The sequence below is a fragment of the Ptychodera flava genome, chromosome 8, assembly GCF_041260155.1.
Source record: "Ptychodera flava strain L36383 chromosome 8, AS_Pfla_20210202, whole genome shotgun sequence".
In the NCBI taxonomy this organism is placed as follows: Eukaryota; Metazoa; Hemichordata; class Enteropneusta; family Ptychoderidae; genus Ptychodera; species Ptychodera flava.
This window is the reverse complement of record NC_091935.1, coordinates 4,253,028-4,271,751: the sequence shown is the minus strand read 5'-3', so window position 1 is coordinate 4,271,751 and position 18,724 is coordinate 4,253,028. Positions and strand designations below refer to the sequence as shown.

The following is an 18,724-nucleotide window of genomic DNA, read 5'->3' as shown; positions in this document are numbered from 1 at the left end:
CATTAAAAATGTCATTAAAAATGTTATTAAATTTTCATTGAATTACCCATGAAACCTTGGAATTTTTAAAAAAGGGAACACAAAAATTTTCAGGTCCGTCCCTATAGACAGAGCAAAATTTTCGAGTCCCCCCTCTACTAACCCCAAAATTTTCGAATCCCATTGAACTCCTCCAGCCCCTAACTGTTTTTTTGTGTGTGTGTGTTTGAACGTAGCCTTAGTATCGTCGATTCGCGTTCAACATCTACAAGACTGACTCTCCCGTTCTACTCTCATTTCAAGGAATCTCGATTTGATCTACCAGTTTAAACGCATTGTCTTCTAAAAGCTATTTCTAGACATGGTTATAAAGTTAAGTTTAAACTGCACCAGTCAATGACAAAAGCAACCACATTTCAACCCGGCTCCTTCATCTTGAGTCGGCTGGACTGATTGGTTCAAAATTGGTATGGCTCTGCGCTGTGTAATTGGGTTTTCGGGGCATGCAGGCGACGTTGTTATAGTGTGCCATACTTAAAATGTGTGACAAATGCGTTTCCCTCATGGAATGCTGAAATCCATGTAAGTGTAACGGCATCAAATGAATTCATTGGTGACTTTCCTTCAAAACTTGGCAAAATAGCTATAGTCAGCCTGCACTCGACTGTAATTCATACCGCTCAATGTGATCAAACATATGTATGTATGTGTGTATGTATGTATGTATGTATGTATGTATGTATGTATGTATGTATGTATGTATGTATGTATGTATGTATGTATGTATGTATGTATGTATGTATGTATGTATGTATGTCTGTCTGTATGTATGTATGTCTGTGTGTGTGTATGTATGTATGTATGTATGTCTGTCTGTCTGTCTGTATGTATGTATGTATGTATGTATGTATGTATGTATGTATGTATGTATGTATGTATGTATGTATGTATGTATTATTGCACTATGTATTTTCGTCTACTGTCAATTATTTATGAGGCCAAAACAAAGAAAACTTAACCAGAATTGGTCATGAACTCTTAAATTTCGACGCACATTTTTAAATTACGTTTTAGTCTCTTTTCAAACATAGATGCATGCATGCATGCACGCGTGTATGTATGTCTGTCTGTCTGTCTGTCTGTATGTATGTATGTATGTATGTATGTATGTATGTATGTATGTATGTATGTATGTATGTATGTATGTATGTATGTATGTATGTATGTGTGTGTGTATGTATGTATGTATGTATGTATGTATGTATGTGTGTATGTATGTATGTATGTATGTATGTGTGTATGTATGTATGTGTGTATGTATGTATGCATGTTTGTTTGTTTGTATATATATATATATATATATATATATATATATATATATATATATATATATATATATATATATATATATATATATATATATATATATATGTACATACGAACGTGTGAATGCATGTAGATGTCTGTCTGTCCACACATGCGCCGTATAACGTGTACAACTTACCAGGCATTCTTCATTGAGTCAATAAACTTAATATAGCCATAGACAGTGAACAACAATAATTTTATCTTTAATGAAATGATTACGAATCAACGGTGGGTTTTTCAACCGGCTTAAAAACCAGTTTTACACAGAGTTTGACACGTTTCAACAGTAGCAAAAGCCATTTTACATAAATTAAAGGGGAAAATGTAACTCAATATCTTTGATACGAAGAAAAAAAGAATTTAATTCTCAATTGATGTACAGAGGCGAAGAAAAAGTTTGCAATGAAAGAAAACAAAAGATGGTTATAAATTGACCCCAACTACCACAAAAGGCAAAAAGTGCTTTGGCGGCTTCGTTCAGGTGAAATTCTCATCAATGTGATTGGGTGATGCCTCTTCATAAGATTTCCAACCTAGTCACCATACTTATTGACTCTCCTTTACTCTAACTTCTGAAATATTTCCACTGTCTCTGTACTTTCATGTGAATATTGTTTCTTATCTGTATTCCCAAAGTTATGTCGGGATGTCTTGTCATAAGTTTTAATGTTCGGTATTACTGTTAGCAACTAAGTTTAGTCCGAACTAGAATTCAATTGTAAACAACAGTAATATAGCATTTTGTAAAGATAATGAGTTGTTTTTTAAATTGCTTTGTGTTCCTATATCTTCATTTCTTTTCTGTAATCTGAAAGTCAACACAAAGCAACGCATTAAGGTAGAACGTGCCTCGGGACAGATATTCGGACTCTCAAACTTTTACAATTCTTTTCTGATATACCACTTGTGGGGGCTCATTTTAAAGCTTTTGGTGTAAGAAAACTTTTCACTGGCTTAGTTTTTCGAAAATCGAAAATTTCATTTTTCCTCCATAGAGTTAACACAGGGATGACGGCCATTTTGAATTCTAAATATCGGTAAATCTCGGGTTATTTGCTTCTCTAGGACAAAAATTTGCACAGTGACCCCCGATTTTTCATTCTTGATTTAGTAAGAGGGTGGCTGAAAGTTTCGTCAAGGAAAGTTTGAGCAAAAGTTTAAGTCTTTCACTTTCGAGGTGCATACTATCTTAAATGCAATATGTAGAGCTATTGCTGACAATTGTTGCCAAATAATGTTTAGTCCGGACTAGAATTCAGTTGTCAACAACAATAACATTGCATTTTGTGTAGATAATGCGTTGTTTATTCTTTGTATTTCAATATATTTTTCATTCTACTTCTTACTCTCCCTGTCAATAGTACAAACCAAAAAAAACACCTTGCGTGCACTATGAAGTGTTGTTGTCGACAATTGTTTGTCCGTACTAGCATTTATCGTCAACAACAACACTGCATATTGCACACAATGTGCTTTTGGGGATTTTTGTTTGTTTGTTTTGTTTTGTTTTTGGCTTTGTGTTTCAATACACTAAAGAACGGAAGAAGATGAAGAATTAAACTTAGTACTTGTTTTACAGAAAAAAAAGTAATTTGCAGTTGTTGTCCTTTGAAAGGCAATGCAACAGTGTATGTAGGGTTAATAATCCACTATACGTGAAATATTGGCGAGAAAAGAAAAATATATAAAGTTTTAAAACTGTGTTGTAAAGATACCAAAGATAGCGCTTTGGAAAACGTACAAATTAACACGACTGGAACTAATTTGGAATAATTGGATAGTAGAGTAATGTCAGTTTAATATGCAAATATAAACTCATCTGCTTTTCTTTTTAAGTTATACACTTGTTTTTATGAGTATTTTGCAATATTGCAACATTCAGATACAGGGCACCTAACGCTTTTGAGAACTTTGAATAATATGAAGATCCAATTCTCCCAAATTAATTAAAATCGTGTTAATTTTAGGCGGGTTTTTTTGCAATTATTAAAGTAGAATTTAATCATTTACCCAAAACATGAATTTATATAATTCTCCATGCATCCGTATTATTGGGTTCAGTTTCACCTGTTGTTCGACATTGCAAATAAATCAATAATAAATAAATAAATAAATAAATGATAAATTAACTTATTCATGAATTACTAATTCAAACCCAAAACTCAATTAATCACAACAAAATTTATTCAACATGGGTTCATTGGATAATAATCGCTGGTGAAATGTTTCTAGGACAGACTTGGGTAGTTGCTGTAGCGGTCATTGTTATACACGAAAGTACAAACAAAGACTTGAAGCATATGTATAAAAAAAGAATTGCACACTTGTCCCAAAGAAACAAATATTTCATGTAATTGTATGGAAATATTAACAGCCCTAAAGTAATTTTAGAAAATCCAGTTCCTCTAAACAGTAAATAGACGTAACTACGAAGTCAGTAAATGGATGAGTCTAATCAGTAAATACATTATCTTGTCGAACCACTATTACAATAAAAGAGTTCATTTTTCGGTGGGTTTTCAAAGTGAAAAAGAAAAGATACAATAAACTAGATCTATAAATCTACACATTACCTAAAGCTTATCTCTTTGCAGTGTTGACATTTTTACTAACAAATTAGAACAGAAAGCGAAAGACGTCTTTCAAATTCGACATTGTCCGAAAAAATCATTTACAAGACGCTACAAGTGAATAATTCGTAATACTGACGAAGCAGAGTCAAATTAATTGTTTTTTGTACATGCAATAAGTGCATATCATCAGCATTAATGAGACACTAAACACATCTGCGCATGACATTGTGTCACCCTGCGACGTTACAAGCTACAGCAACGTACCACCAATACAAGGCGCTAGACGAGATCCCAACGGCACACAGTCAACTGTTCATGCCTATAACCACAGCGCAACAGGTTAACAGTCGTTCATAATTATCGCGGAATTCTATTGCACTAAACTAGACGCATATTTGCACAAGATTTAAATAAAGACTGCGCCGCAATTAGTTCGATTGAGATATTTTGTCTGCGACACATAATCAGGCACTAAGACAGTGCGATTACTGGTACAAAATTGGACAAGTGAGGTGGGAATTATCACTGGAGAAACGGATCTCCACATGTAGATGTACGAAACACGATATGACCCTCCATGAACCACATCAGTAACGTAATTTGCATGAAGTTGTTTTTTAAAATTGCATACTTGCCCTGACCTTGATCATGATAACGTCAACAACAGAAGGCAAACCAAAATGTATGCCTCGACAACTGAGATCACGAAATACAATAATTTGACGGGTATGTCAATAAAATTGCATAATGGTTAGTCTTAGCATTAATTTTTCCGGTGTGAGCATCATTAATCATGGGAATGCCAATTGCAACAATTAACAGAACCGTTACTTAAAGGGACAAAATCGCTGCTATACTGATTTGCATATCAAGAAAAAGTGAAATAACTTTTAGGGTCAGCAAGAAAAAGACAAGCTTCTAAAACTTGACATCTGGCAAACGTGACAAGATGACGCACTTTCCTTTCATTAACTTTTCAATTTCCCTAACATCTTTGATATGAGACCATCACTGCGACAACTTTTCATCCACTGCAAAACTCTTTCTTTGTGGCAATGTGTAGGTATGAAGTGAAGGCAGCGCCACTTATCGAGTATAATAATTTTAGTGATATGATAATCATAAAACATTTTGTGCGTTGGCTGTTTGTTTTGGTGTTCTGCCTTGTGTGTTGATTGTCTGACACACCTACAAAGCGAAAATACCTGGCGAGCAGTACTCAATGCGCGCGATTGCCAGAAACTCTATCTATAATCTAATCCATCCTATACTGCTGTAAATATCATGATCGTCGAATATAACCTAGCTGTCATGTATCCAAAAGTTTGCAGAAAGCTGCAGCAGGTGTTTGATCATTTGCATGTGTTCATAATAGATACTCGAAATTATGTCTAGCTAAGGTTATATCGACCACTCTTTGAGATAGGATACCGATAAATATACAAGTATAAATAATAAATACATATAATTAACTTTCAGATTCTACAAAACAAGACGAAAATGATGTCAAATGGTTGCGATTTTGTCCCTTTAGTGCTACCAAGAGAAGTTCTATGTTTTGACAGCAATTTGAAACACGTTGGACGATTGCGAGAGCACTCTAAAAATGTTAGATTAATGTATAGGGTGCAAAAGAAAAACGATCGGTTCTCGAAGACTGACAATTTCTGGACAATTTCACCACAATGCCACGAGAGATTGTTTGTGTTCGCCTGATAGAATTGAATGTACTCGGATTGCAAGTCCTGAACTTGACATTGAAATATGAATACGTGCTTATCTCGGGTCTTTCTTTGCAATATTTTCCAGTGCCTGAATCGGATTGATAGTCGGACTCAACGGCGGGCCTGGTAGTATTGGACTGTTGTACGGACCCAGCGATGTTATGCATGATGACGTCAGCTTTGATAGAGACTGTGACTGGTGCTGGGAGCTTAAGTACGAGTCCTTTGTCGACTTGGTCTCCGTAGAGTTTGGCGACGTCTGCGGAGCTTTCGTCGACGTCATGGTCGGAGTTTGCGCGATAGCTACCAGGCTGTTAGGACACTGGGTTTGCATGGTTTGAAGTAAACCATTCGTCGGTACTGTGGTGGGCGTTGAGACCATATGACCGTTGGGGGCGATCACGTGGTTGATCGGTGGGGGTAGAATGTGTCCAGGTACGGTGGGTGCGTTAAATACGAGGTGATTGGCTCCTTGAGGCGTCACGTGGACGTGTGTTGGAATTTGTATACACTGTGTCGGTGGGAGGAGAAAATATTGCCCGCTGATTGGGTCCAGGATAATTTTGGATCCAGTGATGACTTTGGTGGCTGGCGGGTTTTGAATCGGATGAGGTAAAAATGTTACGATTTGAGGTGGGCTCGCGGCGATGGCTGACGGTGTATTGCCGTGAACGGTCTGGTTGACCGAGGTGTGCATCCCATTGACTGCGATGGGTGAGGAGTGAACGTTGATTGGTATCAACGGCGGTGGGAGTCGTCTACGCCCGTCATCATGGGCATCACCAACGAAAGCCCCGTTGCCCAGTAACCCCTGCGGCGACGTTGCCATGGTAAAGTTACAGTGAGGTTTCGTCACCATCTGCGTGTCCGTCTCGCAGGTGGTAACCATTGTGACAGCCGGAGACGGAGTCGATGCACTGGTGACGACTGATGACCGACCAGTCGGCAAACAGGCTACAGAGTTTCCTATGGAGACACTCTCAGATCGCGACCTGCTGGACATTTCACACGGAGTAGGGTCTCTCGGTTCGTGCTTTGTCACCGTAGGGGGCGGTGACATGTCATTCTCCGGCGGCGACGGTGACACCATAGACGACGGACTTTCTGGTCGCCCTTCTCTCTCCGATGGCGGTGTGTCCGGGATGCTGCTGTGGCATTCAGAATTACTGTCCGAAGTCGAAGCTTCTCGCAACACGCTCTCGAGACCCGGAGACCCGTTGACGGAGCCGTTCATTCGAAAGGTCGTTGACCTGGCCAACAATCGGATGGGCTTGACAGGTGGTCGGAAGCTCTTCTTCTCCCTTCTGAAAACCTCATCAAAGTTTTGATTCTGAAGATGACAGAGCAAACGTAAAAACCTGATATCTTGCGGCGCCATGGCCTCCACTTCAGCCAGGTACTGAGCTATTTCTTTCATGCAAGCTTTGTAGCCGTCTTCAAACCGTCGTTTACTGATAGTCTCTATCTCGGCGGTGCCATCTTAAAATGACAGAAAGTAAAGTAAAGCAAAGAGCATTATTGTTAATCTCATTAAGTTTGACTGTCTCATAACATCTCAGCATGCGAAAACAACAGTACATGTACAATGCAAAATAAGCGCAGACCAATGCATTTCTGAATTCTACGAAAACGTGTTGAAGAAGACGATGGCCCAGGCATCTAACTCCAGTGCGCTCTCTCTCTCTCTCTCTCTCTCTCTCTCTCTCTCTCATTATACTAAAGGATTTTTTCTCTTATTTACCAGCATTCTGATTGCTGATGTTGTTTTCGTTGTTTTCTTCCTTGGTGGCGCCTTTCCCCAGGTCTTCCTTCGACGCTTTCCGCTGTATATCGTGGATGTACGCCACGGCTAACTCGAGAACTTCAGCTTTCTCCAGCTTTCCCGTACTACCGCTGTGCTTCTGAGGGGGTAAGAATGCAAAGAAAACTTTCAGAATGCAATGAACTTTGACCTACTGTCGCCTGAAGTATTCACTGACTAATGACCAAGGACTATTGATTCTCAGAATTGAATTCAAAACAGCGCCACTACATGTATCTACAATACTTTAATACTTGGTGTTTCCATTCGTTTTTCTTTTATCCAACGTGCCGACGACAGTTTCGTTTCTATCTTCAAAGTTACCTACAGCAAAGAAATTTCAATTTCGAGGTGCGCCATTCATAAAATATCACCACACATGACTTGTTTTAACCGGTGTTACATCTTGAATGTCAAAATATCGAACACCTCGATTGTCAGAAAACTGGACTTAGACTAACGAATAGAATATTTAAAAACCATGCAGGCATTTTTTTTTCGCCTCGTTTAATGGATAACTTTATTGGCGTCATAATTATAACTTAAGATTTTTTGCCATACTTTTCGTTTTTGTTCGCGCCAGGCTATTTCTCTCTTCACTCTAGAAAAGCTGAGACTGCATTGTAAGTCATTGGGTGTGCATCGCTAAAAGGGGTTTATTTTGTTTGGAAAATTTGCTACGTTTCAATGCCATACACGTTATCATTGTGTTGTTCCACTCTACATCCCATAATATCTGCAATTTGTCACTGCGTGTGGCAGAGGAGATCAAAAACGGAAACTAACTTATGTGCACTACCAGCAAACCTACTTCCGATACCCTTTCCCCTTACTTTCGGTGAAGATCTTCCTAGCTTTTCTACAATTCTCGCTACCAGATACCTCTTGTTCATGGGAGAGGCGGCATAGTGATGTTAAGATTAGCCGTTCAACTTACCGTTTTCATAAACGACGACGGAATGACATGACTCAGCTCACTGATGCAAGAATTGATCCTGTGTCTGCGCCTGCGCTCTACTATCTTGTGCGAAGAGTACTCCTGCGAATGAAAGAAACAATAATGTTGAATCTAAAGGTCAGAGACCAGGAAAGCTGGGCGTAGTACTCGCGTTGTCTTGAGAAACTCCGAGTTTACGAATCCCAAGGAGCACAACAGAGTTGTGCCGAAGTATCCTATGCACGCACGCAAACATGGTCTTTGAGACTTTGAGACAGAATTTATAGGGGCTGTCGATAATAAAAGCTGACGCACAAGAAACGTAATTCCTTCGTTTCACTTGAAACCCCCTCCCCCTCCCCTCAAAACGAAATTTCTTATGCGAAATCAATTTCGTATTATGATGCCGTTTCTGACAAACCGATGCACACGCAACTCTGCGATCCGCACGCCCATGAAAACAAATACCGGAAGTGCACATATAAAATTAAAAACCTCCACTTTACGCGTTTCACTTTTTAAGATACAGAACATTTTAATGCGTTTCGAAAGTTGGAAATTGTTTCACGTACATGTTTCACGTTGAAAAAGCATACAAGTTTCTGTTTCATATTTATGTCTTTTCGTTGTCTTTTCTGTCTCCGTATTTTGTGATCATTCTGTTCTCGATGAACGCGAAGGTAGTAAGCTTGTTGTGTTCTCGCTGTTTGAATTTCTCCAGAAATAAAGCGAATCTTAATGTCACAGGTCTAGTGTTGTGAGTTAATGGTTTTAAGCTAAATTTCACATCCTGAGGAAAATTTAGTAGACAGAGACACACACTGAACAAATCCAGACAATCTTCAAAAATTAGCACAATCAAATGGAATTCAAAAGAAATCAAAGCCAAGAAAAATTGAGTATTATGATAAACCTATTCGCAAACTAAATCATAAAAACACTTGGACGTACAATAATTTCAGTAATTTTATTATCTCTTCCTTCCACTATTAATTGCTATATAGTCTCAAAATATTAATCATAATCAAATTGACATTTTTTATCGGTTAATGTCAAAGCTTTATCCATGTAAATATATTTTGAACGGTATTTCAGCACATTCAGTGAATGAATTCTGACTGGGTCTGGAATTTCTTCTGACTAGATTATTGAATATTATCAGGAATTATTTTGATAAATTCCTCACATGTGCAATTATTAGTTTTAAATTGACTGAGCTCAATTAATTCCACCACGAGACAAATAGACAAATGTGCTTGAACTTAAGTAAAAAAAAAAGAAGAAATAGTTACTTTCAGAATATTCATTTGACCATAAGTAGGCAGGATCTTGAATTTAGTTTACCCTTTGCGCTGAAATGATCGCGTTTATAATTCAGTAAAATATTTTTTCACTCAGACAAGTTTATAGACCGCGTCTGAGGTCATGACTTTTGTCCAACCCAAAGAGACGTACCAGGTAAGCTTACACTCAGCATGCTCAGTGATAACTAACAACAATTTCAAAAAGTGATTTGGAGACGAATATGTGCTTGAAGACTTTGGTATTGAGTGAATATCACTAGGCATTTAATTTTTATGTCGTAATTGGCCTCATGTAAAGTAGAATACAGCCACATCATATTCGAAAAATATATATATATATATATATATATATATATAAATTCCAAGTGAAAGATAGCCTAGCCGGGTAGCCCGGCTGCACTTGTTACATTTGGGTTAATACGCATTTTTTTCTAACTGTGATATCGCAGCGGCGCTAGTGGCGTCTATCGAACGCGCTCGGGTCAAAGTCACCGCCACAGTACTTGGCGGTGACCCTTGATGACCCGAGCGCGCTCGATAGACGCCACTGTCAAAAGCGGGAGCAGGAGCAAAAGCCAAAGGAGAAGTGACAGCGCCGCCACTGTTTGCAGCGTGAGATGATGTCTGAGCTCGGAGGTGGGTTGCAATACCGTTCTCCCTTAAAATATTACATTTCGCGATCAACTGTCCCGGTCGTTCGCGCATAATTCCACAAGAAATTTCACCACCACAGATGATGTAAATCCAAATTTGTATGGAAGTGAAAATCAAGCCCTTGTTTCTCGGAATATCGATCCTGTAATTCTGAATAAGAGCACCGTGAACGATCTGACGAATGTAAGTTCAGGTTCAATATTGTTCCTAACTACGAGCGACTACACATCGAAACGACAAGCCGTATGTATACGCTGTAACCCCAAGTTCGACTGGTGGCGCAAGCGACTATTGCTGTAACGAAGTTCAAAGATCATGACTGTCTACCAAATCATCCCGCTGAGGAAAATTGCAGATTGATTTAACTATTAAGGTGATATGCGCCTCGAAAGTGAAAGACTTAAACGTTTGCTCAGACTTTCCTCAATTAGTCTTTCAACCATTCTCTGTCAAAATCAAGTATAAAAATCGGGGGGTCACCGTACAAACTTTGGTACTAGAGAAACAAATACCCAAGATTTACAGATATTTGAAAGTCAAAATGGCCGCCATCCCGGTGTTAAAGCCCCTGTAGCTGTAACTCTTGAAATTTGTTGACCTGAAAAAGGATTTCTATTTTCTCTGGTTTTCTTTAAATTCTACAAATTTAAAAGATATAGTCTTTTACTACTGAAAAATTTGACACGTAAATTTAAATTTTAACAGTTATTTTGATTTCCCACTATTTTTAAAAAATGGTAATATTGCAAAGAAAACAAAGCATATGATGTCCCAGTGGAAAACATTCAGCACTATGCATTATATTGGACTACTTTATCGTTTCTGTGAAGATTCAAATGCATATATGCACGATGTACAGCTTTTTTACTTTACTTGCATGAGGGCGCCATTTTATGTTTGGGCTAACGTTTATTATTTATCTTGCTTAAAATTGCACATGCAGTCCCAGTGGACAGTTTATTATACTTGTATAAACACCCCTCAATGTGTACAGTCCCAAGAACTTGTTTTAGTTTGGAAGTAAAATCACAAAAATAATGAGATAAAAGATACAGCTATTGGGCCTTTAACTCCATGGAGAAAAATAAAATTTTCGATTTTCGAAAAACTAAGACGGTGAAGTTTTCTTTTACCAAAAGCTTAAAATGAACTCTGAACACAAGTGGTAGATTAGAATAGCATTGATAAAGTTTGAAAGCCCGAATATCTGTCCCCGAGGTGCGTTCTACCTTAAAGAGGCACTTTCACTTGGTAACATTTTTAAAACACATTTTTTTAATGCCAACGGTCGGTATTTGACGTGGCGACTCCACGCGGATCGCGAGATATCGATAAAAACATGCCATTTCCCGAGCGTATTTTTCACATCCCGAAGTTTTACGATCGTTTCTGGTTATGACCCAAAATCCCCCGAAAGTGTGTTGTTGTGCTGATTGGCGATATTCTAAGGAGTCCAAAAACGTTCGAATGACGCAATTAATTTACCTCCTACTGCGATGACTTTATATACATCATTATCAATGTCTTTACCTCTGGTAATTCTTTTTTAAAACTTCTCCTTAGTTTTTGTCGTTTTCATTATTCTCAATCAGTTGTATTAAATTTTTAAACAATACCACATAGATATCAGTTTTTACGTGTAAAATATTAGTTGCCTCTGATGACTACATTTTGTCGTCTGCTTCACAGTTACGCGTGGTTCGATACATAGCGGCCGCCGCGTGGTATGCGCGCATACCACGCGGCGGCCACTATGCATACTATGTATCAACCGCACCTATCTGTGCTAGTCACCTATGCGAATTCTGGTGGAATCAGCAAACTTTGTTTTTCGTTTTTTTGCCCAGTCAGTAGGACTCGGCTTTCTCCCATGGGACATGACCGCTCACCGACGCGAGTGGTACTGCTGTGGCGTACAGCAGCGTCAGCGTAGACTAGTACTCCATAGCTTAGTTGACAATGGCCCCAGTGCCGAACGTTCGATGTTCGGAAGCTGAATTTAGGTGGGCCACCGAAATTCAAACTTTAACTTTTTGAGGACATGATTTTATCGATATCTCGCGATCCGCGCGCAGTCGCCATGTCAAATATCGACCGTTGGCATTAAAAAAATGTGTTTTAAAAATGTTACCAAGTGGGAGTGCCTCTTTAAGAGCCAAGATTAGGAGATGGTAGATATGTCCTTCTCTGATCTGTTGGCCTATTCATTGTCTTTGATACTGACTTTCGAAGCCTGTCCTTTTTCATGCATGTCTCTGAATATTTCCCGCACAGCTGCGTTCAATATTTAATTGTGCACATTGATTTTATCTTCCACATCTTCGATGTTTAAAAAAACAACAAAGTGTGGTGTCTTTAGGATGAAACAATCTTTAATTATACAAAAAGGTCGATCGATCACGAAAATTTAGCAAAGTTGTATTGGTTCCCTTAACAGATTGTTTTGCAAAGTTTATGCACACTGTCATATTCTGTAAATAATTGTCCCTTTTAGTTTATGTTGAGGAAACGTTGGAAAAAAATCGTTATTCAATAAGTGTAGGTACAAAATATTTTTCATACGCTCAATGTATTCGGCCAACTTGGGACAGGGTTTAGTACGGAAAAAATTTCTGCTATGATGTGAGGGTGTTTTGTACAAACCGTTAACATATTGGGATGACATTAAACACGATCATCTAGCCACTTTTGCATGTTGTAAAACTGCTCAAGCATGTTCCCTGGTGTGTGGCCACGAACTGTTTGAAGCGCTTTCAGGGAACGCAACTCCTGTAAATATATGGACTAGGCTAATGAAAATAAAGGAAATTTGACAACAATTTTACCCAAGTGGTATTCGACAGCGAAACGTGTTTTTACACGCCAGCTTGAAATGCCATGATGGAAAGAATGGGACTGGTTTCACAACAAACTATACAGGTAGGTGGTAAAGGAACTAGCAATGAATCATCTTTTAAAATTTAATGCATATTGCTGTCAAATGTCATGCTCGTTTTGACCGACCCACACACACAGTCACATCAAAGAACAAAAGGTGAAGATGTCAGCCAGCCATCACATTCCACAAACACAGCGATCCATCAATGTCAACTAGTGGGTTTTTTCACACTATAGCCACCCTCGACAGTAGGAATCATACAGAAGTTGATGTATCTATGGTGTGTCGCTCAATGAAAGTTACAGAATTTACAGAATTGGAGGTGGTGTGCAGGTTGTGGGCTCTCTGTAGTATACAAATAGATATACCGCCACTATCATAATTTCATCCGCTTGAGGTTTGAAATAAAAAGGATTATGATTGTAAGAACGTGAGTGACTGAACGCTTTAAATTTATCAATGGGAGCTTTTTAAGTTTACGCCCTTCCTGTTTTTTAACTGAAATTGAACAAAAGCGAAGCCTCCTGCACAGCCTCGTCAATCATGAAAAACGTCGATTTTATAACCACGCATTCTTTAGAACAGGGTTATCAGCTTTTGTTGAAAGATGATTTAAGACAATGCAAATGCGATGAGAGATTCCTAAGTGTTGTTAAATAATTTCTTCCCGCCTCAGCATGCAGGCGACAATTAGATAGTGTGTTTGCTGGCTTAAATTTTGCTAAATTTACGAACTTGGCCGCAGTAACTCTTGCCTAACGAATTTTTGCAGTTTGTTTGTTCGTTTATTTTCAACGTGAACTCTACCAAAAATATAGCCACGGCGACGAAAAAGCATCCGCAAACAAACCAAGATAGGCAAACATAAAATATACATGTGGGCCCATCGCTGCACTGTCAGTATTTTTCTAAGAAATTTGATTGCACGCTGGAACACACTTTTCGTTCAAGCGGAGTGGAACTTTCGTGTGGAAATTTCATGGATGATAATTTTCGAGGGCCATATTTTTTTTCAAAATGCCATGCACGGATGTCATTCGATATGTGGGCGGAGTATGCGTCACTAATTCTACTGGTATGTTCACAGGCACTCGGAGTGTCCTGTGTACAGCTGCGTCAACTTGACACTCCGAGCGCCTGTGGTGTGTTCAGTGTGTTCGGGTCATCTGTGGAAAAATCGGTATGTCCGATATCTAAGCGCGTCTTTACGTTACTGGACTAGATAGGAGACTTTGCACAACAAGAGACTTGGTACCTCACATTCCCGAAAAGGTCATCAGAACTGATTCACTAGCAAACGTTGCAGGCCATGAACATACGGCAACAATGGTCCCGTGAGGTATCACACGACGAACTTTCACAGAAACTTAAACCCTAGTACCGTCCGTATAAGTAGTTGCAAATGTCGAGGGTCATGAACTTTTGACCCGGGTGAAGTCCTACGGACCCTGCCATGCTCAGAAGCTTCCAGTAACCGTCTGCGATAAAGTGAGCCAAGCCTCATATACAACGCATGGGTGCAAATTCTTACGACAACTTGTTTTCAAGTTGTGGAAGACTGGGGGCTATGGGTGGGCGCCGGGATTGTCATTTTCCATCTTTCTGTTGTGAGTGAATTCGGTTCAGCAGTGAACTGTTTGAAGCAAATGCTCTTCAGCCTGCAGGTATCGAAGACGGCAATCTTCCCAGAGTCCAAACCATTCATTTCAGTCGTTCTTGCGAGTTCCCTCCCGCTCCGAACCGCCTTGTCCACCAATAGTTTAATAAAGGATTGACAGCAGTTGGAAGTTAACTGACAGTCCGATAGGGTTGTTTTAGTTTCACCGACCTCGTTCCCGACAGACCTCGACATCAATCGAACCTTTCAAAGGTAATACCGGGACGTACCGTGACAACACGACAAACGATATTGATCAAGTGAACGAGTGATATTGATCGCTATATCTGACAACGTCTGCTCGTACAGGTCGTCAATTCATTACTTGCACTAAGGGGGATAACGTATCCAGTGCTGGTGACCGCATCCATCAGAATTATGTTTGTAATTTGTCGATTACATGACCAGACTATGATATTCCGAGCACTCGAGCGGAATGATAGATTTCTGCTCGACAGGACTTTCGCTTGCTGTTCGCTTTAATGCAAACACGGTAGAAGAATAGGGGGAAACTTCGATACTGACTACAACGTTCAACTCCGACAACCGACAGTGGGCGCAGTACGAATAGATCAACTTGTGAAAGAGCATAAATGAAATGATACGTACGTTCACTAAAATTAATTAAAAAAATGAAATAAAGAAAATCATCTTACATACTTCTGAAGAAAAGCCAACATTGCTGAGATGTTTTTCAATGTCCATTTGCATCCTGTGGAATATCTGTGAAGCCATCGTGCTGGAGTGACGTGCCTTGACTCCCTCGGTCTTTCCCCTAGCACACACTGACACACAGAACGTAACGGAGGCTCTCAGTCTGCGAGCGTGGTGTCGGCGGTGGCAGCGAAACTGGACGTTCTTTCGATGCTACTGAACGTGCAGCGTTACGAGTTGAACGCTAGGTGTCAACCTTAGCGGAATCTCGGTGATTAAAATTCGAGCAGGTAGTCGGTGGTATAGTTATTGGCCACCTGGGGAACGAGTCACTCCATGCATTGCCATACGTTTTTGGCGCAATAAAACTGTCATCAAAAGGTCGAGTTTTCAGTAAATAATGTGACAAATTATTTATCTGTGTCACTTTACTCTTGCTTTTTATTGATTGACTCCATCGGACCAATAAAGTAGATGGCATGGCCATTTCACCCTCTATAAATAGACTCCACATATGGTTCACGATGTTACCTACAAGTATTGTTAGGAAAACAATTATATTTCTCTTATTGTTTGGTATGCTATTTTAATTCATTTCGTTTTCACGGCACAGAGAAACTGGTCTGACATTTTTGAAGAGGTTTACATGACTATTATAAAGTGTGGCGTTTCGTCAGATTCGTTATCGGCACCGACATTAGCAAAGGGCATATCCCGAGATGATTTCCACCGGTTTTTTATGTAGTCGGACGAATGTCTTTATTCTGCCATGGTGCAATCAAACTCACAGTGGTGATACAGACTGGTACGGGTTCCCGGGTATGGTCCGAGAACCGTTAAACTAAGACAAACTGGTGATTATGTGCTGGAGGTGTTGCCTCTCGCAGTAGTGGCGAAGTTCTGTGAAGCATTCGAGCGGAACCGAATACGATTGAAGATTACGAATCACGCGTTGCTATGGACACGGCATTATTTTGCGTGACCAACTATACAGGGCCAGTATCAGTAGCTTTTTTAATTTTATATAAACGATGGCGAAGTCACAGAATGACAGGGGTACCTGAAATGTTATTTTCACCATAAATTTTTGTTCTGTATGTCAATTGCAAGTTCTTCTTCAACTCCCGAAAGAATGTTAAAACATGTACAGCCACTGTCAAGCTTGTCAACACAGTGTCCATATGTGTAAAATGTTATTGTTTACATTTGAAATTGAGTCCCGAGCATTACTTATGAACAATAACAAAACAGTCTACACATGTACAGGCTGAGTTGACAACTTCAATACTGTGTATTTCAACAGGCATTGAGAAGTAGAACAAGAAAGTGTAGTTGACATAAAAAACAAAATAGTCAATGAATGTTCAAGTTACAACTACAGGCTCTTTAACTACCATTGTCACCTGCAAATATTACTTCTTTGTCAAGTTCTCGCCTTGGCGGCCAGGTACTGCCAAATCGTTAGCGCACTCATCTGATTGTGTAAGGTGTCGGCAAGCTTCTTTCGTGCAAGCGCCCTCCTGTGGCGGAACTGAAATCTGTTTTAAATTTTAAAGAACTCTGACGTCTAATGACTGCAATGTAATATATTTTACATGCTGAGGTTTACTTCTATCAAAATTGTAATTGTGCATTGGCTACGGACATTAGTCACGGTGGTTAATTTGTATCGTTTCTATAATTGAGTAACTTTAATCTAAAACAGCATCCTTGTAAAGTCGACAATTTTCAAATAATTATCAGTACTAGATAGGCATCAGCGAGAGTCTTCACGCTGATCTCACTCACTCCAATGTTTATGTACTTTTCGTATTTTGATCTTCGGTCACACACATCCTTTCCGAGATATACGACGGCCATGTTAACGACTACGGCGCGCGTAATGAAATTTACTCGCCTGACCTCGCGTAAGGTGTAATTACCCCGCGACACCGTTCCACGCTCAATGTGCCGCCCTCGTAGTGTTCTTTTTATAACATCGTGATTTAAAGTTGTCATAAAACAACGGCGATTTTGGGACGAAGATAAACGACGGCGAAGTCACGGAATGACAGGGGTCCCTAAAACAGGAAGAGAATAGGTGTTCCCTTGGGGGAGCGTTTTACGACGGACTCGTAAACTCTCCCGTAAGTTGGTAAAAATTTACGTCCTTTTCCAATCCATTACAAACTCTAAAATTCTACTTCGGCGCGCTTTGCTTCTTCTGGTTGTTCCGCTCGACAGCGACATAAAAACCCCATTGCTTGTTTTGCATTCTTTAAACACCGCGAATAGTAAATTTTTCAAAGATCTTATAACACTTCGTATATGCTAGTATGTTCCTATTCATGTTCATTATTAGTGTGTTAAGGTGAACTATTTCCTGTTTGATGGCCTCATAAAATACCTTGCAATAGAATATCTGTGACCGTCCATTACTCCCATTTTTGAAGTTACTTTAACGATTCAATATACCACAGGGGAGTAGGTTCTTCGGGAGTATCATCATCATAAAAAAGGGGTCTTTCTTGTATTTTTACTCTCCCGTTTTTTTCTTATTTCGTATCCAAACATAAATGCCTTTAGGTTTAGGAAATTACGTCTTGAAATCCGCTATTTCTACTTCATGCCACGGGTGATGTAGGTGTAAATGAGCATTTAACAAATGTGAGTAGACATACATACATACATACATACATACATACATACATACATACATACATACATACATACATACATACATACATACATACATACATACATGCATGCATACACACACACACACATATACATACATACATACATACATACATACATACATACATACATACATACATACATACATACATACATACATACATACATACATACATACATACATACATACATACATTACATACATACATACATACATACATACATACATACATACATACATACATACATACAAACATGCATACATACACACACACGCATATACATACATACATACATACATACATACATACATACATACATACATACATACATACATACATACATACATACATACATACATACATACATACATACATACATACATACATACATACATACATACATACATACATATAGGCCTATACATACATACATACATGCATGCATACACGCGTGCATGCATGCATGCATGCATCTAAGTTTGAAAAGAGACTAAAACGTAATTTTAAAAATGTGCGT

General features: G+C 39.0%; 1 protein-coding gene across 2 annotated transcripts in view; it reads right to left on the bottom strand.

The window, feature by feature from the left end:
- Positions 1-1,524: 1,524 nt before the first annotated feature.
- The window catches only part of LOC139138240 (uncharacterized), a 42,179-nt gene continuing 24,979 nt past the window's right edge, over positions 1,525-18,724 (bottom strand). For both annotated transcript variants that reach the window (XM_070706544.1, XM_070706543.1), the window contains 3 exons: positions 8,383-8,484; positions 7,386-7,545; positions 1,525-7,123 (listed from right to left, as the gene is read on the bottom strand). In XM_070706544.1, the coding sequence (XP_070562645.1) occupies positions 5,697-7,123; positions 7,386-7,545; positions 8,383-8,484 (1,689 nt within the window). In that variant the 3' untranslated portion in view covers positions 1,525-5,696. The remainder of the gene's footprint in view (positions 7,124-7,385; positions 7,546-8,382; positions 8,485-18,724) is intronic.